At 45.1% G+C, this 27489-nt stretch overlaps 1 protein-coding gene across 2 annotated transcripts; it reads right to left on the bottom strand.

The window, feature by feature from the left end:
* Positions 1–1608: 1608 nt before the first annotated feature.
* Positions 1609–27489, bottom strand: LOC143973672 (toll-like receptor 2). 2 transcript variants are annotated; one of them, XM_077474537.1, is made up of 3 exons: positions 27405–27489; positions 14589–14731; positions 1609–9936 (listed from the first exon to the last, which is right to left on the bottom strand). In XM_077474537.1, exon 3 carries the CDS (start codon positions 9908–9910, stop codon positions 7400–7402), a length of 2511 nt encoding a protein of 836 aa, XP_077330663.1. In that variant the 5' UTR covers positions 9911–9936; positions 14589–14731; positions 27405–27489; the 3' UTR covers positions 1609–7399. The 2 variants fall into 2 exon arrangements, with proteins under 2 accessions (XP_077330663.1, XP_077330657.1); XM_077474531.1 differs by having other exon boundaries at positions 14610–14731.

Raw genomic sequence — 27489 nt, 5'->3', positions numbered from 1 at the left:
TGCAAGGAAAAGCATGGTCCATAAAGATGGACCTGTTCCCACAAAGTTGGGAGCATGAAATTGTCCAAAATATCTTAGTATGCTGACGCCTTAAGAGTTCCCTTCACTGGAACTAAGGGGCCAAACCCAACCCCTGAAAAACAACCCCCCACCATAATCCTCCCTCCCCCACGCCATAATCCCCCCTCCACCAAATGATTTGGACCAGTGCCCAAAGCAAGGTCCATAAAGACATGGATGAGCAAGTTTCTAATGAGGTGGTCTGTGTGTGTATGTGACTGCAGTGACCTTCTACAATGCATTGAGGCCTCATCAGCTCCCCCTGCAGGACTTGGATTAAATTCCATGCAGCTATATACAATGTTAACCACTTCAGCCCCGAAAGATTTGACCCCCTTCCTGACCAGAGCACTTTTTGCGTTTTGGCACTGCGTCGCTTTAACTGACAATTGTGCGGTCGTGCGACACTGTACCCAAAACAAAATTGGCGTCCTTTTTTTTCCACAAATAGAGATTTCTTTTGGTGGTATTTGATCACCTCTGCGGTTGTTATTTTTTTGCGCTATAAACAAAAAAAGAGCGACAATTAAAAAAAAAAAAAACACAATATTTTGTAATTTTTGCTAAAATAAATATCCCAATTTTTTTTTTTTTTAAAAGCGAATTTTTCCTCAGTTTTTTTTTGTAATAAAAAATCGCAATAAGCGTATGTTAATTGGTTTGCACAAAAGTTATAGTGTCTACAAACTATGGGATGGATTTATAGCATTTTTATTATTATTTTTTTTTTATTACTAGTAATGGCAGCGATCTGCGATTTTTATCGTGACTGCGACATTGCGACGGACACATCGGACACTTTTGACACATTTTTGGGACCATTGTCATTTATACAGCAATCAGTTCTATAAAAATAGCCACTGATTATTGTATAAACGTCACTGGCAGGGAAGGGGATAACACTAGGGGGCGATCAAGGGGTTAAGTGTGTTCTCTCAAGTGCGTTCTAACTGTAGGGGGAGGGGACTGACTAGGGGAGATGACAGATCGCTGTTCAAAAAATCACTGTTTACTGTGTAAATGTGACTGGCCAGGAAGGGGTTAACACTAGGAGGTGATCAAGGGGTTAAGTGTGTTCCCTCAAGTGTGTTCTAACTGAAGGGGGGGGGAGGGGACTGAGTAGGGGAGATGACAGATGGCTCTTCATACTTTGTATGATCTGTCACTTGTCCCTTCAGAGAACCGGGATCTCTGTGTGTACACACAGAGGTCCCGGGTTCTCGCCCGTGTCACGAGCGATTGCAGGAGCCTGGCGGTCTCACATCGGATACGGGGGCGAGCTCCCCTTGTGGCCGCCTAAGGAAGCGACGTAATATAACGTTGATTCGCCTGTCTGTGGCATTCTGCTGCAGTAAAACTGCGGCGGCTGGTCGGCAAGCGCTTAATACACATAAACAGAACTGCAAGCCTGATTTCGGTTTCGGTTGGTGTGCAATAGTTCAGTTTTTCAGCTACCACTGAATTGAACAATGATTTCATTTTTTTCTGAGCGAGATGTGACACCATAGTGACTCTCCTTTAAATGAATGTTAAGAAGACACGGACACCTTGTATGCAGTTATAAATTCTGCTGTTTTTTTTTTTATATAAAACATAAATAACTTTACAAACATTTTTTCCTATAACAACATTTTACACAACGACATGAGTCCCCGGGACAGAGCTGTGTACAATATCTACGGAACACATTATTTCAGGTAAAGGAGACCTTCAGAACTCCGCTGAGGAGGTTTCCAACGAGTAAGTGAATTACATGGACGGACAGACGCCTAGAAATGGGCGGAGCTTCATAAAACACTGTTTCAAATAGAGTCTGATCGCCAGTCGGGGGTCTCCCCCTCTAAGGCCAGGACTGGTACGCCGGCCACGCAGGCAAATGCTTTAAGCCTCTTACATACAGACGCCCGATCCCATTCAATGGGGGTTCCAATGCAGTTTTGCCATTGGGAAAGCCTGGGTGCCGTGTACAGCTGCCCATAGACATACACTATACTCAGGTCTATGCCGGCCTAGCCACGCAACAGCCATGCGTTTAACACACAATAAACCTGGAGCTGGAGGACTAATGGGCTAAAAAAAAAAAAAACTGAGAAAATTTCCATAAGGCTCGGTTTCTGCTAGTGCGACTTTTCATGCGACTTGGGAATGTGTCCGGGTTTCAGTCTGCCTGAAACCCAGACAGCTGGTTCAAAACCTGGACTGCCCGGGTGAATCCAGGGCAGGTGGCAACACTAGTTATACTTTAAGCTTAACATTTTTTAGGGGCTTTAATAGAATGCGTTCTCATTGAAAAAAAATTAATCTCACTTCCTCTTGTGTCACTGAGGCAGGAAGTGAGGGGAAAATCTCTCCAATGGGGCATTGACAACACTTAATAACTGAGAGAAAGTTCTACCCCTTCCCCCAGCCACACTAGGACACACATACACAGTGGCGTTGCTAGGGGGTGTGGTCCGCACCCAGGTGCCACCCACTACAGAGGTGACACCATCCCGAGGGTGACAGAAGCCCTGGCTCAATTTTGCGTTTTTTTTTCAGCCTGAAAACCCTCTTTCAGTGTGGGGGGCATGTACTGAGAGAGAACTATATTTGGTTGAAGGGAGGCTGTACTGATGGAGGAGGGGGTCTATACTTAGAGGAGGGTGGTCTACTGAAGGAAGGGGGTCTGTACTAAGGGGCGACTATAGTTGGTGGAGGGGGGTGACATCATGTTTTACCGCACCGGGTGACACCAACCCTAGTGATGCCACTGCAAATACACCTTCACATTTCCATTCAAAATTAAACTAATTGTTAAATGAATCATTAAATGTTTTTGGTAGGGATTCAAAAAAGGAAAAAAAAAATCCAGTAGCCAGCAAAAAACGGGGGTGGGGGGGGGCACCTAAAAGCTAAAACCCCCAAATTGATATTACAGCTATGACTGGCTGCAGCCATGCCTATCCTCCTCTGGCTTTTCCTGTTTTATCAGGGAGTCTCACTCCTCCTGGTGCATTTTCTATTGTTTGGATAGAAAAGGCAGGGGGGTGAGGCCTTGATGGAATGAGAACACGGGGGAGGGGATTGGTGCCAACAGATGATGCATTCTTGAATATATATATATATATATATATATATATATATATATATATATATATATATATATCGCTTTTGGTTGTACTGACCCTTTCCAAAAAAGGTATAAAGGCAAAAAAAGTATAACGGAAAAAAAAAATAGAAATATTTCACATTGTAGCATCTCGCCAAACTCTAATTCCCTAGATGGACCTTTGAGGTTCCTCAAGAAAGTCACAACGCTCTCCTCCAGCTTTCTACTGCAATATGGGACCACGTTGAAGAGTTTTCTTCCTAATTTCCCGACCCTTTACAAAAAAGGTATAAATGCAAAAAAAAAAGTATAATGGAAAAAATAGGGAGATGACTAATAAAGCAAAATAATTTTTATCAAAACATAAAAAAATATATAAAGAAGCAATAAAAAAAGGCAATTGCAGAAGATGGAGGTGCAAACTCAAGAGTTCACGAAAGGGGTGGGGCAAAATAAAGCCCCTTCTTCATAATTGGTTGTTAAAGACATTAACAATAAAATATCCTATGTACAGCACAGTGCTCAGAGATAATAATGTGAGGGCACCTCCGGAGAGGGAAGGCTTCCTCAATGGAGTATAAACACCTACAGACATATAGAGGTATATACAACACATAAAACATACAACCATCAATCTTCATCATCAACATAATACATGTAAAATGTATAATAAACGTATAAGGGAGTCATCCCCTTTGTACATTCACAGAAGTGCCGAACTTGGTAGTAATACTTAGAAAATGCGTTTGTTGCGGATCAGACGGTCACGACCAGTTTGAGAAATATTTCACAGTGTAGCGTCTCACCAAACTATGAATCCATAGATGGACCTTTGAGGTTCCTCAAGAAAGTCACAACATGGGACCACGTTGGAGAGATTATTCCCCATTTCCTGTCCTGTTGACGGTTCTTCCCCCGAATAGATACAGATACAGAGTTTCGGGCCAATGAAATTATCCCTGGGCGAACCGGCTCTGGACCAAAAGCTTCCCTTGAAATGGGGACACTCCTTAGAAAACGGGGAAAGAACCCAGGGTGGAGAACAGAAATGTGCAAGCTGGAAATTTTCACTTTGTTTCGGATGCATTTGTGAACTGAAGAATTTTGTTTCGTTATGTTGAATTCAATCCATTTTCAAAATTAGTTTTGTGTCTTCGCATTCATTTAGTGTCATTCCAAAGAGCTGGTTGTTAAGGAGCAGGCGGCTTCCGCATCCTTAACGACCGTGACTCATCTGCTGTCTGCAGGATTCCCACCATGTTGAGGGCATGTGGCCTGGTAAGGTTCAGAAGGGGGCCCCTGGCTTGCCCCCCCTTTCCCGGCCTGACGGGCTGCCTGCTCAGATAAGGCCCTGGTGTGGATTTTTGGGGGACCCCACGCCTTCTTTTTTAGATTTTGATGTGGCGTTTGGCTTGAAATCAATACCAGACCTTAGGGCCAGGTATGGATTTTGAGGGGGACCCAACACCATTTTTCTGGTATGAATAAGGGAGACCATTTTACCTCGTATGGATAAGGGGGACTCCACGCTGCTTTTTTAAAAATGTTATTTTTAATACTGGCCCCTAGCTTGTTTACATTTTTCTGTCAGCGGGGGATCCTACCGACAGCAGATGAGTCATCATTGGTATAGATGCCACAGTCACCCTCTCCTTAACAACCAGCTTTTCACAATGAATCCGAATGAAAAAAATACATTTGTTAATTTTTCTATAACTTTTTTTTGGATTCATTGACATTTGTTACTATGTCCAGTCGGAAATTCGGATACATCCAAATCTCCAAAAATTTCATTTTCTTTTTACGAAAAATGAATCCTAACGAAATGAAATACACATGTCTCGTTGAGAATCCATGCACATACAGTCCAAAAGCACCAAACCAATGTCTAAAGCCTCGTACACACGATCAGATTTTCGGCAGGGAATTGTATGATGACAGACTGTCGGCCTAAAATCCGACCGTTAGTACGCTCCGTCAGACAATTGTTGGCCAACTTTCCGCTAACAAAAGTACATTTTCAGCGGACAATTGCCAGATTTTCGTATCGTGTGTACACAACAAGTCCGCCACACAAAAGTCCAAAGTACAAACACGCATGCTCGGAAACAATGCTTTTTACATATTCTGTTATATTCTTTGTAACATTTAAATGATGATAGTGTTCCTTCATTTTAATATTTTTTAAAAGCACTTTTCTTATTGTTTATAGCTATTTTAACTTTAAACGTAACTCAACTTTCCTGTTAAAGACTTGCTTGGCTGACATTCCTTCTGGCTCCAGATCCTGCTTGCTGTTATACTACTCTCCTCTCTGGCTCACTGATGTTTTGGCTTGTCTGACTATCCTTTACGGTTCCTAAACTTTCGCTGTTTTGACTACGTTTACTCTGTTTACCTTTTTTTTTTTTATTATTATTAAACAAGTGTGATTTAACTGTATTTCTGTCTCAGTCTGATGATTCATGGTTTCTGACAAATAATTAGCAATGTTAGTAAATTCCTCTGAAACATACAAAATTCTGGTACCATAATTGGTGAACATCTTCTAATGTATTCTTCTTAGGAACCCAGTCATTAGCTCACAGCAGGTCTCTGGTTGTCGTGGTAGGAGAACCACCCTAACCCCTGGTTGGTCTTTAGATGCTGGCCAGGCCATAAGGTATAAGGTTTGTATAACGTGTCTCTGAAAACTATGGGGATCATTAGCAATGTTAGTAAGTTCCTCAGAAACATACAAAATTCTGGTACCATCATGGCAATGTGAACATCTCCTAGTGGATTCTCCATTGGAACCAAGACATTAGCTCACAGCAGGTCTCTAGCTGTCATGGTAGAAGAACCACCCTAACCTCTGGTCGGCCTCTGGATGCTGGGCTGGCCATAAGGTATAAGGTTTGTCAATATGAACCTGAGAACTATGGAGATTATTAGCAGTGTTAGTAAGTTCCTCTGAAATTTACAAAATTGTGGTACAATAATGCCAATGTGAACATCTCCTAGTGGATTCTCCACTGGAACCAAGACATTAGCTCACAGCTGGTCTTTAGCTGTCATGGTAGGAGAACCACCCTAACCTCTGGCTGGCCTCTAGATGCTGGGAAGACCATAAAGTATAAGGTTTACCAAAATTAAGATCATTAGGAATGTTAGTAAGGTCCTCTGAAACATACAACCCACTGTGAAAAACATTTGAAATAAACCTTAATGAAAGTCATGAAGTGAGCATGCATAATCATTCAAGACTTCTGCAAGCATTTTCAACAAAGAATGGGCAGGACAAAACCATATCAGGGACTTATCTGGGAGGTACTGTAGATCCCCTGTGAGCAGAGATGGTTGATTTGAGCTAGGGACCGTACAGGATTAATTGGGTTAATTATAGTCTGTATTAGGTGCCCCCATAAATAAATAGTGGTCTATGATACGTGACTCCTTATGGGGGTCTGGGCTGCTAGCTGACTAGTACGTCGCTTCAGTATAGGAGATATTTGGATGGAAAGAAAGGAGCACCCGATATACGGTGTGATGCCACACTTGAGGAAAGGATAACAATTTGTTTTGGAGAATATGGAATGAGCAAATCGAGCCAACGTGCTATAGGTATGTGTAAACGGAGGTTGGTGGACTCCACAGGTGTAACTTACACATACCTACAGCTTGTATGTTAGCCCTGAAGAAGAAGGAGGCATATTCTCCAAAACATGATTTGCTCATTCCATATTGTCAATAAGCGATTGTTGCCCTTTCATCAAGTGTGGCATCACACCGTATACTGGGCGCTCCTTTCTTTCCATCCAAATATCTCCTGTGATCGGAGAGGAATGGCTAATGACAACGTAGCCGATTTGTCTTCAAAGCATAAAAAAATGCTTCACAACTGAGGCAATTGGCCACAGAAATGTTTCTTATGGTATTTTTACTGCTGATGTATATAGAACTGTATAAAAACCTGCCAGGTTCTTACTGTTGTCTGTGTCCTACTGGGCAGATTTCCCCTCAATTTCCATCCAAGAGAAATTACTAGCCCAGTGGAAGCCCTTCTCCACTCTATCCTAAACCCAAAAAGGTTTGGGTGGGGGTTGTATTACATGAACTCTGTTCTTGGTCATGGTCTTGTTGATCATATGTCAACAACAAAAAAATTCACAGTAAATATAAAAGGCAAGCTTGCCTCCATTGAGTAATATTTACATATATTTATAGACATCATTTAGAACAATGACATCGTAAAATCTAAGAACACGGTTTCTAAGTCTGGTTTATAGATGAATTCACATTGCTGTCCTCTGCAGGGACTGCCATTTTCTCTGAGCTGCTCTCCTGCCCTACGATAGCAGTTTCATTCATCAGCGATAAGCTTTCTTGCCCTATAAGTCTTGAGTTGCCCTTTCCTAAGATGCTCTTGAGCTGGACCCAAAAGAAGGGTTGTCTGCTTTCCTCCACAGGCCACTCTAAATAGGTTTTTGTCCTAAGGATTTTTCGTAACCTGTGGAATCTTTTTGGCAGATCTTCCATGCTAACACTTTCCTTGACCACCAGGATGACATCTTCAAATGCGTGGCCAATAGCCCTTTGGTGGGCGAAGTACAACTCGTAGTTACACCACTCGCTGTTGACAAAGTTGTGTGACAGAATGAAGATGATCTTGCAGCTGTTCTCAATGTTCTCTATTATGTTATCGATGATCCATTTCCCTGGTTGGAAGTCTCGTTCGTGGATACATACTTTATAGGGTGGGTTGGAGTTCTCCAGATGAGGGAGGAGAACCCCTCTTACCCAATCAGCATCTGAATAGCTGTAAGAGATGAAGGCATGATACTCATAGATTCTGCTCTGGTCAGCTTTCCGTGATCGATATTTCATTTGGATTATTTGGCAAGTTGTTCTGATGTACCATGGTGCATCGTATCTCCAACACAACAACATGCAGACAATGACGACAAAAGCTGTCACTGATACAGATATGGCCACCACCAATCCGACATTACATTCCAGTAATCCTGGGTGGAAATTTTCAATTCTAGTGTCCAATAAATGCAGGGGGTGATAGCAGTAATAATCATCAGGCCAGTCATCCAGAATCAAAGACCCCTCTTTCAGACTGTCTGTAAAGAAGGCATAGAGGTCACATGTACAGTGGTAAGGATTGTTGCCTGCTGTCAAGTGTTTCAGCTGGGGCAAGTCTTTAAAAGAACCCTTATCAATAGCTCCAAAAGAATTGCCTTCCAGTGCCAAAATATGAAGTTTGGGACTATTCCAACTGGATGTTATAAACTTGATTTTATTGTTGCTGAGAATCAGTTGTGTCAAATTCGTGGCCATGTCAAAGTAATTCATGTTTAATCGGTCAAGATGGGAGTTGGACAAGTCTAAGTATTCCACTTTTGTAGGTAGACATTGGAACACTTCATACTGGAGCAAATTATCTCTTAAAATAAGAACTTTGAGGTTAGATGTCCACACACAAGATTCGTTGCGACTCCCAAGATTGTTTGAGCTAAGGTCAAGGTAGGTGAGTTTTGGCCACTGAGCTGTCAACAAAGAGATGGTCTTCAGACTACGCATAATATTGTTGCTGGCATTAAATATCTCAATATTGGGTAAAATGTTATCTTTACACAATGGGTTGTGCAGGTTGGTGGCCAGGAGACGGTTGCCCGATATATCTAGCTTGACTACATTGGTCATCTGGCCCCAAGCATCGCACGGAACATAGTTGAAGTTCACATTGATGATACTGAGGTTGGTTACCTTGTTAAACCAAGTGAATGTCCAATCAAATCGGAGTATATCTGGGTTGGTGACATCCTGTATGACCAGGTTTTCCAAATATAAATTGTTGATGGGGACTTCAGATTTATTAGCATTTGGAGAACGGGCAAAATCAATGGAAAGCAGATAAAGATTCTTTATTGACGATCTCTGAACATTCTGCAAGACCAGACGTAGGAGGTTTTCATTAAATTTCCCTCTATAGAAGACCAGGTGTCTTAATCCAATATATGGCAGATAAGAAAATATATCTTCTATGCCCACATAATAAGACAGCTCAAACAAGTTTCGAAATCGGAGGCTATTGAAGGTTTTGTTTGTCAAATCCTTCAACATATCACCCAGTAGTGTTGCGTTTTTGTCAATAGCAATGTCAAGCCAGAAATTCTGCGTGTTCAGAAATGAGAAGGCCCCAGGTTCATAATAGTCCAAGCTAGACTTGGATTTCAAAGCAAACCTTATGAGACTGATATTTTCCATAGAAGCAAAGTCATCTTTTAAGATGTTGGAGATCAGAGGACCTCCTACAGACAAATCTTTAAGATTCACTAGAGAGCTGAAGACATCCTCAAGAGTGGCTCGTTCGTAGAAGTTGTTGGACAAGTCAAGGATCTGCAAATATTTCAGATTTTCCAAGGAAGAATGAGGAATCTCCCTGAGAGAGTTATTAAACAAACTCAAGTTCCTTATCAATAAATTATACTGAAATGTTCCATTTTCGATGTATGATATATTGTTGTAGCTCAGGTTTAGAATTTGTAGCTTGGGATATCGTAAAAAGTCATCGGCCAATATTTCTGAAATTTTGTTATATGATAGATCCAGGTATTGCAAGTTCTCTGAGAGATGTTGAGGGACTTCTTCAAGACTCTGTCCTTTGCAGGTGACCGTATTTCCATCTGAGCTGATATCACAAGCCGACTGGCACCGTGTCAAAGCTCCAACCAAGACTATTAGGGTCATCAACCATCCAGTGGACAGGAACATATCTAGGCAATCCGCATCTTCTTTTTCTGAAAAGTAAGAATTGAAATAATTATTTGGATGCTCCAAACTAAATTCAACCCCACAAACACTATATGGGTGGGGGGTATGTTGGATGACTCTGTGTCATGCAGAGCTGTTTATTTCCATTTCCCTTAACCGCTTGCCGACCCGCCGGCAATAGTTGTACTGCGAGTGAGCGGCAAGCCAACATGCTGGTACTGACCTTTCTTTCGGGTTCATGCGCCCTCCCCCTGCCAACCCATGTGTGATTGGACACAGCACAAGTCTGGCAGCTGATTTCAGCCAATGATTGTTGCTGAAGTCAGCTGATCGGCTGTGGCCAATCGCACACAGGGTTCTGTGTTCACAAAAAACACAGTACAGGGAACAGCAATCTGTCTGTTTTTTCTCCCTGCAAAGCAGGGAGAAAAAAATAGTCAGATAGTAAAGAAGAAGAAGCACATATTACACATTGTTAGGCACATAATTAACACTTTGATTGCCCCTAGATGTTATCCCCTTCTCAGCCAGTGTCATTAGTGATATAAAGGCAGTTAACAGCCAGGTAACTAGTATTTTCTATGGTTTCCTGGGTCAATGGAGCAGCGTTCTGGATGGCTACGCTATTCATGTGGCCCTTGGCAGACATCTTTGGTCAGCAGGGTCTATTTAAGTCCCTGCCCACAGGTTTTATTGCGTGCTTGTGTGTGGCTAGTGTAGGGAGAGAGATCCTGCTAGTTAGGGGAATTAACTAGGGGTAGGGAAAGGTTCCTGATGAGGAGGGAAAGATTAGGGACTCTCTATCTAGAAGGGAAGTTCCCTCTTAGGCCTGGACCCGGTCCTGGCCACGATCCACCCTCAGATGTTGTTGCAACCTCTCCTCCTCTACATCTAACGACATTGAACTGTGAGTTGTTTCCCCAGCTTTGCTCTCCCACCAGGGTGTTCGTAACGTTAGCATTCTGTTCAATATAAGTTCCAAGTTTTGCTGCAACTGTGTATTTACCGCCCTCAGCACACTGCACCTCCCCACATGCTCTCCTCCTTTGTTGCACAATGTTGACCTCACCTACTGCTAGGACAACGGGAGGGAGGGCACTGTGCATGCGTTGGTCTTGATCGATCTAGAGCAACCCTTTTCAACCAGAGTTCTGTGAAACCCTAAGGTTCCTCCAGAGGTTGCCAGGGGTTCCTTGAGCAATGAGTAACTTCTGCCTCTTAGATAGGTAACCACAGACAGCATTGATGTCTGTAGCTATCTGCAAAGGGGGTTTCTTGCCAATGACAATGAATGTAAGGAGCATCCTTTCCAGTGTCCCTTCACTAATGATGAACCATGAACTGTAGATTTGGGGTTTATTGGACCAGAAAGTTATTTGAAGGGTTCCTCCATGTCAAAAAAGTTGAGAAAGGCTGGACCAGAGCTCATCCAACGTCCAGTGTGGACAGCGGGGGGATCTACTACTTACGAGCATGCATTAGCAATGCGCGGCCTACAGGTATGACATTGGGAAGAAGCTTCTTTTACAAAACCTGAACGATGTGTATGGAATATATGGGGGACACCAGAATGCATGGGCACTTTTATTGTTAAAGTGGTTGTAAACCTCAGACATGAAATATGAACAAAAGCATATCCCTCTATGTATCTATCCCTCTGTACTTGCCTCAAGTTTTCCGGACCCCAAGAGAAAAATGTTGACAGGGGAGGGACCTCCAGCTGATTGACAGCCTCAGCTCTGTTCCTGTGAGCTGTGTGGAGGGGGGGTTCTGTCTCTTCCCTTCAACCAGCTCCCAGAACTTTCCTCACTGAGCTCTGCTAAGTGTAACTGCCTCAGACTGCAGATAAACAGGTACAATTGAGGTGAGAGGAGTGTGTTACAACAGCGAATGAACATTCGCTGTAGAAACACTGATACTCAATCCGGCTAATCAGAAGCAGGTGTGAGACCCGTTTTCCAATTGGCTGGAAAGATAAGACTCCCAATTAGCCACCGAGGAGGAGGGAGGAAACAGAAGCCGTCACCGATGTAGAGAGCAGGAGAACTGGAGGCCACGAGCTTGTGAATCCGCTGGTCATGGAGAGCATGAGAATGGGAGGCCGGCGCTGCGCAGTGGGGAAGTCGCCGATGATGGGGTAAGTGCCACCGATCAACCAACCGAATGGGGAGTTGGTGGGGTGTTACTGTTTGCCGCCCCCCAAAAACATTTTTCCACCATCGGCCACTGCCTCTGTAGGTTGATCATTTTAATTTCCATCAAATGATGTGGCAACCCTTCATTCCTAACACATTACCTAGTCCATGATATTGTTCCCCATTAAGATTTGATGTGTTTTCAAAGTGTTCCTTTCATTTTTTTGAGCGGTGTGTAGCGCCGGGCTCCTGAGGAGCACGTGCAATGTTTTTGTAAATAGAGTTTTTCCTAAGGCCATAGTTGGGTCTTAAGGTTAATTTCATTAAATTATGGTCTTGGCATCAGTTTAGCTGGACTGTACTATGTTCTGCCTGGTCATAGGTGTAGGTATCATCTTTGACAGGCATTGGAACGCAGTCTGGTTGGACGCATTGGGTACCAATCTCTATCTCAGAGCCAATCAGTGCGTGCGTTGTCTCGCCGTGTATTCCTGGAGAGGGTACCTAAGGTGCTGAGATCACGTGGTTCTGGGTTCAGGTCCAGAAGTATGTTCTGACTCCGTGGTCCTGGTCCTCTTGACCAGCCCCCAGAGGCCCTCATGGCCTGGGGTGAGGATCTATCTGTTTCCGAGTCTCGGGGCTGGCTAGCCTAAGGCACAGTAACTGGAAGGAGGGTTCCAAGGTCTCGGGTTTGGAGAGGCCCAGCAACTTGAAAACGCAACCAGGGAAGGACACTTCAGAAGAGGGCCACGCACGAGGCTGGCTGCTCGGCAAGAGCCTGGAAGCTAAGCTGAAAGGACACCAAGTGAATCCACATTCTTACGGTATCGCCGTACCGGCTGCAAGATACCGGTACTGTAAGCCCTTGTACACACGGTCAGAGATTCCGACAACCAAATCCGTCGGAGTAATTCCGACGGATTAATTCCGGAAGAGGTCCGGAAGTGATGTTGCATACACACAGTCGGACTAAGTTGTCGGAAAATCCGATTGTACATAACGTGATGACGTTATTTTGTTACGACGGGACTACGTTCAGGCTAGTAGCCAATAGCTTTGGTCTAGGAATTTGATCTGAGCATGCGTGGCACTTTGTCCATCGGAGTAGGCTACACATGATCGGAGTATGTCCGATAGGAGCATTTTGTCGGAAAATTTTACCGGGAAGTTGGATATTCCGACGGAAACAGTCCGATGCAGACCACACACAGTCGGAATATCCGACAAAACGGTCCGATAGGAAACATTCCGTCTGAATCTCCGACCGTGTGTACAAGGGCTAAGAAAGTTCCTAATTTCATCCTTCGGTTACAACTAAGTTCTTGTGAGAGACTTTCTTGTTCTATTCTAAAGTTCTACAACCAAGTCTGTGGCAGAGACTTTGCTAAGTTTAAATCACCTGTCGGCTGCTAAATTCACTAAAGGGGATTTATCCGATAGTTGAAATATCCAGTTGCGAATGGCTATTCCCTGGATCATCTAGAGAGAGACATTTCAAGTGTCAGCAGTTCCTAGCCCCTGTACACACGGTCAGACATTCTGCCAACCAAATCCGTCGGATTTTGTCCGTCGGATCTTGTCCGAAACTGTTGCATGCACACGGTCGGACTAAGTTGTCGGAAAATCCGATCATTCAGAACGTGATGACGTAATTTCGTTACGATGGGACTACATTCAGGCTAGTAGCCAATAGCTTTGATGAAGGAATTTGATCTGAGCATGCGTGGCACTTGGTCCGATCAAAATTCTCTACACATGATCGGAGTATGTCCGATCGAACCAGTTGGTGGGAAAATATTTCCAACATGTTGGAAAATTGGGTCCGACGGAGATTCGGACGGAATCAGTCCGATGCAGACCACACACAGTCGGATTATCCGACGACACGGTCCGATAAGACGCATTCCGACGGATTCTCCGACCGTGTGTACAAGGCTCAAGAGTACCTGAGCTTTACTACCCATCCCCTCTATTCCTTACTGAGAGACGGAATTCAACCTCGGGAACCCCCTAGAGCAACGAGGTGGAGACGGTAACGGTAAGCCCAGAAAAACCAGACGCTCCTTTGGGAGTCAGTGCTACAGGTGTATTATAGGATTCTGTATCTCACTCATGTCTGGTTGCGGAGAAAAGGCGCGAATAAAAACATTATTCGGTTATAAGAATGTCCCCCCCCCAGGCTTTACTGTGATATACACTGTGCCATGACAACAATTCATAAGTCTCCTTCTAAGAATCAGTTGAAAGAGATTGTCCCCTTAGGAGAGGTATCTGAGGAATGTTCCTTTGGCTCAGCAGTTACTCTCTGTGTCATTATCCTTTAATAATAAGATTCTTGGCCTCAAATTACACCCTACATCCTCACAGGACTGGTGTGTGTGTCTTCTCCGGAGTGGTGGTGTGACCTTCAAGGACATATATTGACATTCATCCAGAAAACTGCTACTAGGCTACAATGGCTTCGACGTAAACGGCCCTCTTTGAGGTTGAAGGCCTCTTTGGAGGTTCATTGGTTTCTGACAACCTTTAATAGGTGACCTCACCTGTTCCATTGAGAGTCTTACCTCCCTGAATTCATCATCGGAGGTCAGCAGAGTGGAGATCCTTTAGGTGACTGGGGGGCTGTTCAGAGGATTACGGGTGGCGGTGGTGGTGGGTTGCGTCATCTTGGTCCATGCAATGGCACCTAGAAGTAAGACGAGAGAGGCAATGTCAGCTGTGCGGTACTTTTGTTGAATTATTTAGGAGACATGTAACACCAGACTTCAACAAGGTGTAACTTTATTGTGTCATTGGAGCCTTTGTACAACGTTAGCATTCGTTTTCACTATAGCCAGCCAATGCCACTTATAGCCAATGCCAGTCAAGGTGCTATAAAATGAATATTCATTTTGCCTTATTTCTATCTCTAATAGATTGGATTGAGTTTGCACATGTGCCCCCCAGTGAGTGTTTTGCTATGGGGGCACTCAGCAGTGGGAGGAGCCAAGAGCACTGGTGGGGGGGACTCTAGAAGAGGAGGATCAGGGCTGCTCTGTGCAAAACCATTACAGGTAAGTATGACACAGTGGTGGCCCGTCCTTAAGGAGCACAGGGCTTTCACCCCCCTAATCCATGTGCCTGGCCCCTAATCTAAATGCAGGGCGCCGGACACATGGAGTTTATTTTTTTTGTTTTTTTTTAAGCACATGATTAGAGCCTGAGGCTTCAATTGGCTTAAAAAAGGGTGGACTCGGGGCGCAGAGCACTGCGCCCCAAGCCCATCCAGTTGTGTGACATTAGGGAATTAATATTCACTATTGTCTTCCTGATTCTCCTCACGGCCAATTAGGAAGTGGGGCCTGAGACCCCATTGGCCAGGGGGTCTTAAAGTGATTGTAAAGGATTGTAATTTTAAAATAACAAACATATCATACTTGCCCCCACTGTGCAGCACGTGTTGCACAGAGTGGCCCCCGATCGTCCTCGTCTGGAGTCCCTTGGTGTCTCTCGCAGCTCCTCCTCACATCAGATAACCACCTAGGAGAAGCTCTTTCCCAAGTGGGCCACCTTGCGGGCGCGCTCCCGAGTCCAGCATTTGCGTCCATAGACATGAATGCCAGACTCGGCCCCGCCCTCCCGGCGCCCACGTCATTGGATTTGATCGTCAGCAGCCGGAGCCAATGGCTGCGCTGCTATCAATCTATCCAATCAAGAGCCGGGACCCCGTGGAGAGAGGGACAGTGCATCCCCGACAAGGGAAATAAGGGACTCAGGTAAGTAAAGCTAGGCTAGGGCGCCGGTCAGTGCCAGGTGTTTTTTCACCTTAATACAACCCTTTTAAGCCAATCAGGTCTCAGGACCTACTTCCTGTTCGGCCGGCAGGAGAAGCAACAGCCCCAGTATCTTCCTTTCCCGCTGCCTACTATGGTAAGGCCTCTCATTGCCGTCTTCCCGTCATCCTGGGGAGGTTGGGGGTGTCGTTAGTTTGCATAAGGCATAAGGCCTTAGTCATATGGTTATGACTAAGGCCTTATAGGCTGAAACGCGTCAACTGATTAAGTCACTGTGTTTGTTCACTGTGGCCAACTCAATATTGAATACTACGGACTAAGACTGGGATGCCATTAAACTTCATGTGTGTGCAAAGGCAGGCGTCCCATTACTCGAATTTCATTCGAATTTTCCGAATTCGGTCGAGCTGAGTTCAATTCAACTCAACTCAACTCCAATCAAATTCGTATAAACAAAATGAATTTAGAAAACAAAGGAAATAATTTGATCAAATTTAACTAAACAAATTTATGTAAATAACGAACCAAAATGATTCGTGTCTAGCAATGGAGATGAGCAAAGGCAGGCATGTTGGAAGTCCAGCCTATATGTGACAACCACGGCTGCCTCCATAGATACAGTGGGGTGAGTGAGCGTTGTCACTGTAGAACACAGAGTCGGGACAAAGGGGTGGGCAGGAGGAAGGGGTGGGCAGGAAGGACGCATACCCTGGGCGCAATGGCTTACTGTTGGGCATCGGGGCAAGCCCTTCATTCTGTTACAAAGCTGGGCAATTTCGCTTCCTTGCCCCGGGCGCTGGAGGACCTTGGTCCCGGCACTGGTAAAATGGGAAGTGTGTCACTGGTAGGATCACCAGGTGAAAATAAAGGGATACAAAAGAAAACAAATGCAATCTAAGGACTGGTGAGCATGACACGGGACATTTTTGTGTTTAGATACATTTTAGTCTTTGGTGTGCCTTAGGCTTTTTATAGCAGTCAGTCCCAGAACAGGTTTGTATCAGCTGCTGCCTCCGGGTCCATAGAGAGAAACCTGAAGGTCCGGTTCTTCCAGAGAGGTGACAGTATTGTCCCCCGGCAGAGAGGTGACAGTATTGTCCCCTGGCACCTCTTAGTAACCAGTATGGGGGGGGGGGTAAAACAAACAGCAGACAGTTAATTGAAGGGCAGGAATCTGCCCTATCTCCCCTGCACCGCCCCCGGTGACACCAACAATTTCTAATTAGTTATCAAGCAGGACTCCAGCCTTTCCTCCATGCCTTGCACATGGCTCCTCACCTGAGTTACTCTGATTTTACAGCACACTGCGAGCATCTCACAATGTGCATCAGAAGCTGCGGCAAGTCAGATAGAGCCCAGCCCCATTTCCTGGCTGGAGGACGCCCAACATCATCTAGCTCCCCCCCCCCCCAAGTCTGACTGTTGTTCTGGCCTACAGCATCACATTGTAAATAAATACATATGAGCCCCCCATCCCCGAGACTGACACCCACCCTTTAAAAGGATATTTCCATAACTCCTCCCACTGTTTGCGAGCTCTTGAGAGGAGTACTGAGGCCAGGGCTGGTACAAGGATTTTTGACACCCTAGGCGAAACCTCATTTTGCCGCTGCCCCCCCCCCCCACGGCTCGACCCCTGACTCCCCCCCATTTGCCCTGCCCTTGTATAATGAAGCGCCCATTAAATGCCATCAATGATGTCGCTTCCGCCCTCCAATGCTATGGAGCCGAGCGGGGGGGCCCACCCCCCACCCTTCCCCTCACTCGGCCTCCAGGCTGTGGTGGAGGGATGGGATGGGATAGTCTCCCCCACTACCGGCGGCTTCGGTAAGTGGAGGAGACGACTGGATTTTGGGCGGGAGGGGATAAGAGGGAATCCGCCGCTGAGGCCACTTTGGGTCAATTACTATAGACCCCTTAGAATTTACAATGGCATCCAATGGGATCAAAAATACCGGTGAGCTACCGAGGACAGAGCTGTTAGCTGGGAAATGAAGGATAAAAGGCGATTTCCATTCCCTGACGCCCCTCTTCTCTGGAAGCTTCCGTCCACGGCCTGACTATGCCAAGAGCTCCCTTGTCGCCCACTGAGACCTATTGTAAGAATTGGGAGATCACGGGGGGGGGCTTAAAATTGCATCATGGGGCCCCAAGATCTGTAGATATGCCCCCTTAAAAATTGTGCCGTGTGTCCCCATGATCTGTAGTTATGCCCCTCTCAAAAATGTGCCATGGGGTCCCATGATATGTAGTTATGCCCCCTAAAAAAAATTCTGCGGGGCCCCATGATTTGTAGTTATGCCCCCTTAAAAATGTGCCATGGGGCCCCATGATCTGTAATTATGCCCCCCCTTAATTTTTTTTCTGTGGGGCCCAATGATCTGTAGATCTGGCCCCCTTAAAAATTGTGCTGTGATACCCCATGATCTGTAGATATGCCCCCTTTAAAATGTGCCATGGGGCCCCATAATCTGTAGTAATGCCTCCCTTAAAAATGTTGCTGTGGGGCCCCGATGATCTGTTGTTATTTCTGTGGGGCCCCGATCTGTAGTTATTTCTGTGGGGCCCCATGACCTGTAATTATTTTTGTGGGGCCCCATGACCTGTAGTTATTTCTGTGGGGCCCCGATGATCTGTAGTTATTTCTGTGGGGCCCCGGTGATCTGTAGTTATTTCTGTGGGGCCCCATGACCTGTAGTTGTGCTCCTGATGGATAATGTTTGCATTATAGATCACTTCTGTTTTCCTTAGTTGAGAAAAGATTTTGGAGAAGGTCCCAGAAGGTCTCATGTTTTGGACTCATCTGGTCTCCTTCCAGCACTGGAATTCGGAAAATGCCCCCTCCTCCCCTCCCCCTCCCTCCACTGATATTTACTTAGCACAGCTCTGTTCTATCCGTCACCCTGCCGGCCAATCACTGCCTCTCTCCGGGGTGTCAGAGGATTTTCCGGGAATTGCTAATGATTTACAACACCTCCAAAAATTCCTGTTTTTTTAATCTGACCCCCCCAACAGTCTTGCACAATTGTACCGGCTCCTCTCCTGGACAGAAAACGGCTTCCTCTGATGTCACCGCACACTGTGAGCTTCGCACCATGTGCAGTAGAAGTTGCAGCCAGTCAGAAAGAGCTTTCGCCTTATTTCCTGGCTGAAGGACGTCCAGCATCATCTAGCCCTTTTCTCTCCAACTCAGCCCACCCCTTTCACTCGTTGGATTTCACTTCATTCAAATCATGGAGGCTCAGCATCACATGTGGGTGTTGTCTATGCAAACTGCAGGCAATAATCGCATGCTAAAAGAACAGCATGCTGGTGGTACTCAAATCAATCGATGGAACGCCTGCCCATAGATGGTTTGACTTGGGTACAAGCAGCTTGCCCATAGATGGATCAGCTTGGGTACAACCAGCCTGCCCATAGATGGCTTGGCTTGGGTACAACCAGCCTGCCCATAGATGGATCAGCTTGGGTACAACCAGCCTGCCCATAGATGGATCAGCTTGGGTACAACCAGCCTGCCCATAGATGGATCAGCTTGGGTACAACCAGCCTGCCCATAGATGGATCAGCTTGGGTAAAACCAGCCTGCCCATAGATGGATCAGCTTGGGTACAACCAGCCTGCCCATAGATGGATCAGCTTGGGTACAACCAGCCTGCCCATAGATGGATCGACTTGGGTACAATCAGCCTGCCCATAGATGGATCAGCTTGGGTACAACCAGCCTCCCCATAGATGGTTTGGCTTGGGTACAACCAGCCTGCCCATAGATGGATCAGCTTGGGTACAACCAGCCTGCCCATAGATGGTTTGGCTTGGGTACAACAAGCCTGCCCAAAAATGGATCAGCTTCTGTACAACCAGCCTGCCCATAGATGGATCAGCTTGGGTACAACCAGCCTGCCCAAAAATGGATCAGCTTCTGTACAGCCAGCCTGCCCATAGATGGATCAGCTTGGGTACAATCAGCCTGCCCATAGATGGATCGCCTTGGGTTTTACTTCATTCAATCAGATGGATTGACTTGGATACAACCAGCCTGCCCATAGACTGATCAACTTGGGTAAAACCAGCCTGCCCATAGATGGATCAGCTTGAGTTTCACTTTATTCAATCAGATGGATCGACTTGGGTACAACCAGCCTGCCCATAGATGGATCGGCTTGGGTACAACCAGCCTGCCCATAGATGGATGGGCTTGGGTACAACCAGCCTGCCCATAGATGGATGGGCTTGGGTACAACCAGCCTGCCCATAGATGGATCGGCTTGAGTTTTGAGTTGTCACCCCCTCCCGCCACCCATCGGGCCTTCCAGGGCTCTCCTGTGCATTGGAGGAGCATCCGATCCGTGCCACCAGGTTATCATAGAGCCGGCTGAGGACCAGAAGGTCCCTGACCATCTCTATGGTCTAGGTCCTAGGACAGTGTTTATAAACTCCAGTCCTCAAGGCACACCAACAGGTCATGTTTTCAGACTTGTCTCTATAAAGAGGACCTGTCATGCTTTAATTCTATCACAATGGATGTTTACATTTCTTGGGGACAGTGTAAAAAAAAAAAAAAAAAATAATAATTAAAAAAAAGAAATGTAAAGTGCCCCACCCCTCCATGCAGAAGCGAACACAAATGTAAACGCAGTTCGCACCACACATGTGAGGTATCGCCGCGATTGTTACAGTGAGAACAATAATTCTAGCACTAGACCTCATCTGCAACTCTAAACTGGTAACCTGTAAAAAAAATAAAAATAAATTTAAAGAGACGCTTTTGGAGATTTTTAAGTACGGCGGTTTGTCGCCATTCCATGGGCATACTCAATTTTAAAAGTTTGACATGTTGGGTATCTATTTACTCAATGTAACATCATCTTTTATATTTTATTTTATCAACAAAAAAAAAAAATAGGTATTAAATTGTGTTTGTGCTCACCAAAATTTTAATTTGGTTTTATTTTTTTTGCTCAAATTTTATTGTTGCTGTTGATATATTGTAAAGTGCTGAGCAAACGGTTGGCGCTATATAAATCTGTATAATAAATATAATAATTCATTTTTTTTTCCAAACATTTCCATTTGAGAAACCACTACGCAAATATCGTGGGACATAAAAAAAAAAAAAAGTTGCAACAACAACCATTTTATTCTCCAGGGTCTCTTCTTAAACAAAAAAATTATAATGTTTGGAGGTACAAGGTAATTTTCTATAAAAAATAAATAAAAAAATTCAGATTTTATTGCATGTATGGGAGAAATGTCAGAATTGGCCGGGGGGGTAAAGTGATTAAAGACCACAGGGTCAAAAAAAATGCGCGATTCTGCCCTAAGCACGGGTGCAACCGGCGTCAAGCGACACAATGCTCGAGTGTGAAAATATTCGGTATGTATGGTATTCTTCATTTTGAGGTTTGGCGCAATTTCGGAATCGTGCACCTTCAGGTGTGAACGGGAGGGCTACTTTAATCACTTTAGCCCCGGAAGGTTTTACCCCCTCTTCCTGACCGGGCCATTTTTTTTTTTGCAATACGGCACTGCGTTACTTTAAATGACAATTGCGCGGTCGTGTGATCAGCAATCTGAGACATTGCGGCGGACAAATCGGAACACTAAGTGACACTTTTTGGGGACCACCAATACAGTGATCAATGCTAAAACAAACGCACAGTCACTATACTAATGACACTGGCAGGGAAGGGGGTTATCAGGAGCGATCAAAGCTCTGGCTCTCCTGAGAACAAGCGGCAAGTCCCGGAAGACCGCCGCTCTGCCTCTCCCTGAGAACGAGCGGCGGATCCTGGCAGTCCGCTGCTCTGCCTCTCCCTGAGAATGACTGACGGGTCTCGGCAGACCGCCGCTCTGCCTCTCCCTGAGAACGAGCGGCGGGTCCCGGCGGTCCACCGCTCTGCCACTCCCTAAGAACGAGTGGTGGGTCCCCGGCGGACATCGCATCCGTTGGCGCGCGTGCCCCATATCAGGTGCAGGAGCATAAGCAGCATTTTGGCGTGGGGCGGTCCAGGGGTGGTTAATGATAAGGGGCACGTTGCAAAAATGCCCTAAGGAATGCTGGAAAATGGAATTGGGGTGGATACTGAAAAGTGGGGACGTTTCCAGGGGTAACGCCTGCAATCCGTCACCTCCTGACATCTGCAATATAAACAGGCTCCATAACCAGCACAGCTTTCTCTTTCTAGGATATACAGTTTCCCACACCCTGTAATCATCTGCGGATTAATCTCCTCGCACCTTCTACCTGCCAAACAAACAAAAGAATTGCTTTCCTATCTGTTTTTCTGGAACACGAGAGACAGTGGGGGTTGGACAAGTTCCACCAGAATGACAATGCAGCACGCAGCCCCCTCCTTAGGGCAAAGCCAATGTCGCCAACTCCCCAGCATAGAACTCATTACACAGACCTGGCCGCCGTCCTGCTATTAAGTCGTATTGCTCAGCCACACTAACGGGCAGATTTAGGCTCAGGTCATACCAGTGCGACTTGTCATGTGACTTGTGACAAATCAAAACCCATTTATCTCAATGGCACCTGACTCACTACCTCTGCTGGTGGTCCAAGTTCCAAGCTCTGTGCCAAGCATCAACTACTGTTTCTGGAAAATAACACCTTCAAAGGGTAGGTTATTTTCCTCCTTCTGCCGCTGGAGGTTACATCCCCGTATCCTTGATCCGAACCTTATGCCACACCCTTCATGTATTTAAAATTTCTCCTTTGTCCCACCTTTCCCTTCTTTCCTCCAGACTTAACATATGAAGTTCCCGTAGTCTCTCTTGATATGTTTCGTCCCTTTCACCATTTTTGTTGTCCATCTCCGAACTTCTTCCATCAACATCTTCTATCAATAGAACTGGACACAGTATTCCAAATGAGGTCTAACTGAAGATCTATATAGAGGAATCAGGACCTCCTTCCTCCTGCTGGTGACCCCTCTAGTGATATAAAGATCTATATAGAAGAATCAGGACCTCCTTCCAGTGATCCCTCTAGTTATAGAAAGATCTATAAAGAGGAATCAGGACCTCCTGCTGGTGATCCCTCTAGTGATATAAAGATCTATGTAGAGATCTATATAAAGGAATCAAGACATCCTTCCTCCTGCTGGTGACCCCTCTAGTGATATAAAGATCTCTATAGAGGAATCAAGACCTCCTTCCTCCTGCTGGTGACCCCTCTAGTGATATAAAGATCTCTATAGAGGAATCAGGACCTCCTTCCTCCTGCTGGTGACCCCTCTAGTGATATAAAGATCTCTATAGAGGAATCAAGACCTCCTTCCTCCTGCTGGTGACCCCTCTAGTGATATAAAGATCTCTATAGAGGAATCAGGACCTCCTTCCCCCTGCTGGTGACCCCTCTACCGATATAAAAGATACAAAGTCGCATGACAAATCAAAACCCATTTATTTCAATGGCACCCATTCCAATCTATGCGGCTCAAGTCGTAGAATCTTCAAAAAAGGTTCCTCCACTACTTCAAGCAATTTTGATGCGACTTAGAGTCCCATAAACTCTAATGTTGCATGAAAGTCGCACTGCACAGTCGAAATTGAAGGCTCCATTCACACTTGTGCGATTTGCCATGCAACTTTGGACATTTCATGACAAATCGCACGCCTTTCTTTTCAATGGCACCCGTTCAAAACCCCCCGTGACTTTTGTCTGGTTCACACCTACCGCACTTTGCTTTTGATCCATTTCTGCAGAGCTTTTTTCACACGTTTGAATTTTCTGTGTTTTTTTTTTTTTGTGTTGGGCAGATTAAAAAATGCAAAACGCAAATTGTGACAAAAAAAATGCACTACGTGCTCTCTGCAGCTTCTCCAATGAGGTCTACTGAACCAAAAACGCACCATTTTGCATAAAAAAAGTCCCCAAACCCTTCCAAAAAAAAATCTGAGGCTGAAAAAAGCATACATGTGAACGCGTCCCATAGGAAACCATGTTAAATGGACTGTAGTGCGTTTCTGCAAAAAGCACAAAAAAAAAAACAACGCATAGGTGTCAACCAGGCCTCAGCGACTTTGAAAAGGTGACTGCACTACTTTGGTGCTACTTTTGTTCCGACTTTAAATCCATAGAATGTAAAGTTGAATCAAAACGGCACCAAAAGTCGCATCAAAGTCGCGCTGGAAATCGTGCAAATTTGGAGATGTGCTGAAGTGAAACAAGCTGAAGTCACGCAAAAATTAGGTCGCAACAGTGTGAACCGAGCCTTATTGTACGAAAAATGCCAATTTGGGTCCATTTGCTTGTCCAGATTCATCACCTGACCTGCAATAGCTGGTAGATGTTAGTTGCATCCAATTGGATTTGTTCTGTAATGTTGAAGAGGTTTCGTAGCTTCTCCAAGCCAATTCTTCACATCTAATAAAATTCAGGAAGATGCCCTGGCATTTAGATCCGCACCGGCAGTGCAATAATCCAATCACCATGGAATCTGTCAAGGCAGATGATGATGATTGTCCAAGAGTAGGATAGGAGGTGCGGAAGTTGAGGAACCACGTTGTTGTTGTTACATAATCCCATCTCTTGAAGGCTTCTAGAAGGTGTTAATCCTTCGATCCACCTAGCTGAAGGTTTGAATTGTTAAATTGCTGGGGTAGAGATGCAAAAACAGAATTTTGAAAGAAAACAACCCAGGTCCAGTGATGGTTGATCTGGTCTCACACCTCTTGTGAACAGGAGAGAGAAAAAAAAAAACGGAAACGTGCCTCTAATGGGGCGCGCACACGACCGGACTTTGACGGACTAGGTCCGACGGTCTTCCCGACGGAATTTCGGTGGAGTTCCGACGGACTTTCCGAACGAAGGGACTTGGCCACACACAAGCACGCCAAAGTCCGATGGATTCGAACGTGATGACGTATGACCAGACTAGAATAAGGACGTTCATAGCCAGTAGCCAATATCTGCCCTAGCGTCGGTTTTCGCCCGTCGGACTAGCATACAGACAAACTGATTTTTTTGACCGGACTCGAGTCCGTCGTAAAGATTTGAAACATGTTTTAAATCTAAAATCCATCTGATTTTTTTTCCGACAGCAAACTTCCAATGAAGCCCACACACGGTCGAATTGTCTGGCCGATTCGTTCCGTCTGACCTTTGTTGTCGAAAAACTCCGGTCGTGTGTACACGGCATAAGTGCAATAAGGACTACATTTATTAAAACCCACCAAAATGCCACTTACAATGTACGGGCTCTTCTGTGTAAAAAACGCTAAAACGGTGGAAGTCGCCATTGCCAGGTTCGTGCTGTAGGTCTACAAACACCGGCTCACATGGGGGAACAGCTGTGTCATCTCTTTTCTAACCAGCGTGGAAAGCAGCGTGAATGGAGTGACGACGCGTTTCTGTGTAAAAGAAAGCTAGAACGGTGGAAGTCGCCATTGCCAGTTCTGCGTTGTAGGTCTACAAACAGTGGCTCACATGGGTTGTAGGGGGGGAGGGGGGTTGACAGCTGCATCTTCCCTTTCGTAACAAGCATGGAAAGCAGCTTGAACAAAATGATGTCACCGAGTTGTGGGGCAATGTGCAAAAACCACTACAATGGGAAGGCTCTGTTCACATCTGGGCGTCTTTGCGCAATTTTCTGCTCTAATCCTCAGCTCCAAAAAATCCCCAGCAAGACAAATCCTATTAATTTCAATGGTCCCTATTCAGATCTGAGAATTCTGTTGCCTGAAGCCAAACGCCTGTTGCTCAAAAAAGTACACAAGCTTCTTTTTTTTTGGCAGATTACAGGCACTTTACTGCTTTTCATTGGTCACCCATCAACTCAAAACGCGTGCACAAAAACCCTGCAAAAACACCAGAAAAACGCTTGTAAAAAATAGCAATTCCTAGATGTGAATGGAGCCTAAAATTCGTCATCATCAGGTCTCCAAACAGTGGCTCACATGGGGAAACAGCACCATCATCCCTTCCAAAACCACTTTGGAATGCAGCATGAGTGAATTGATGCCACCAGGCAGTGGACAATGCGTTTCTGAGCATGCACACTCCTTTGTCAAGCTGCTATTCACACCTCTTGTGAACCAGTTGTCCTCTTTGTCTAAAGCGGACCTCACTGTCCTCGAAAGAATGTCCCTTTTCCCTAAAGAAGAAGTCTCACTTTTATTGTGTTCCCCCGGGGGGAAAAGAAGTATAGTTTAGTACTTTATCTTCCTTTGTTCTTTGTAAAGCTGCCCATAGATGTCCCACTGGTTGATGGGAACAAAACAAAAAGACTCCCCACCATGGACACAAAGGAAATTTAGATGGTGGAATGTTATAGATTGCGAAATTGAGTTCTAACAGCGGGACTCCTCCGCTGTCAGAATACACCGCTGCTCGACAAATGTTTTCCAACACTCCCGATTTAGGTTGACTTCTGCGGCCATAAATGGATCAAAATTTGGCAAATTTAATGCATCCTGCCAGTGCTCATCGACGAACGTTTGCTTGCTTCCATTCATTCGTGAATCGGGACAAAGTGCTCCACCGAGGCTGCGCCTCTGCGTAGTGGGCGTCGTTGTCACCCTAGGACAGGAAGTGCGTTAGTACTGGTAGGATCACCAGGTGGATATAAAGAAAAGACATCTTCAAAAGGATTATGCAGCCACCACAAGGTGGACCTATATCCTTTATGGGCATGAAGAAAAATATTGAAAGTTTTATGTGCCAGGAGTTGAGCTTTAAATACTGTGCCAGTCGTACAACGCTAGAGAATTTTTGATTCCTCTAACGCGACAAGCGCCCCACACAAAGTTATGAACCGCATGAACCATCGTCAACCAACAAAGAACATCTAACCTGAAGCTTTTTTTCTAAAAGGGACGTTCCCAGAAGAATAATGACTCAACGCAATGACTAAAAGGTATGCCCACTCAAAGGAGCCTTTGAGTTCAGACCTAAAATACAGCTAAAAATACCTTTGTTGTGCGTTACAAAGTTTGTTTTATTATTTTGAGGCTTTAAAAGTCAAATTTTAAAGCCTCAAATTTAAATAAACTGCTCCATCTATGCTGTTGGTCCTCAGAGACAAACATTATTCATGGAAGTCGGGTTAGACTGGAAACAGGTGTAAGACGTCTCTGGCTATGGACACTCACAGCCTATCAATGCAGGTCACAAAGGATACCTTCTCCCCTTTGTCAGTCCTCGTGATAGATCAAGACGCGTCCCAGAGAACTAAACTTAATAGCATGCTTAGAAGTGAATCTGATATCAATCAAACATTCACTGTGGATGAATCTTCCAGGTTCGTGTGTTTAAGTGACAGTGATTGAGTCAGCAACGTTCAATTTAGAATATTATTATTATTAATATACAGGATTTATATAGCACCAACAGTTTACGTAGCGCTTTACAACTTGAGGGTAGACAGTGCAAATACAATACACTGTAATACAGTAGGAATCTGAGGGCCCTGCTCCTTAGAGCTTACAATCTAAGAGGGAAGGTCAAGAGATACAAGAGGTAATAACTGTATTAGAATATAGAAGCCTAGGAGTGCCAATTTCCCCCCAAGTTTCCATTTCCAAAAAGACTCTGAAATGCGTGAGCTGGAGGCAGCGAGCAAGTGAAATGCACCTTACCTTTCCACCGGAGCCTAGATCTCCTCTCTTCCTCTCCCGTCTTCTCACATTCACTTTTCAGTCTGTGTTTGGAATGGTGACTGAG

The sequence above is a fragment of the Lithobates pipiens genome, unplaced genomic scaffold (assembly GCF_037356315.1).
Source record: "Lithobates pipiens isolate NorthernLeopardFrog02 unplaced genomic scaffold, aLitPip1_a1.2 Scaffold_115, whole genome shotgun sequence".
In the NCBI taxonomy this organism is placed as follows: domain Eukaryota; kingdom Metazoa; phylum Chordata; class Amphibia; order Anura; family Ranidae; genus Lithobates; species Lithobates pipiens.
Note: the sequence above shows the minus strand (reverse complement) of the source record. Positions and strands in the feature narration are given on the sequence as shown.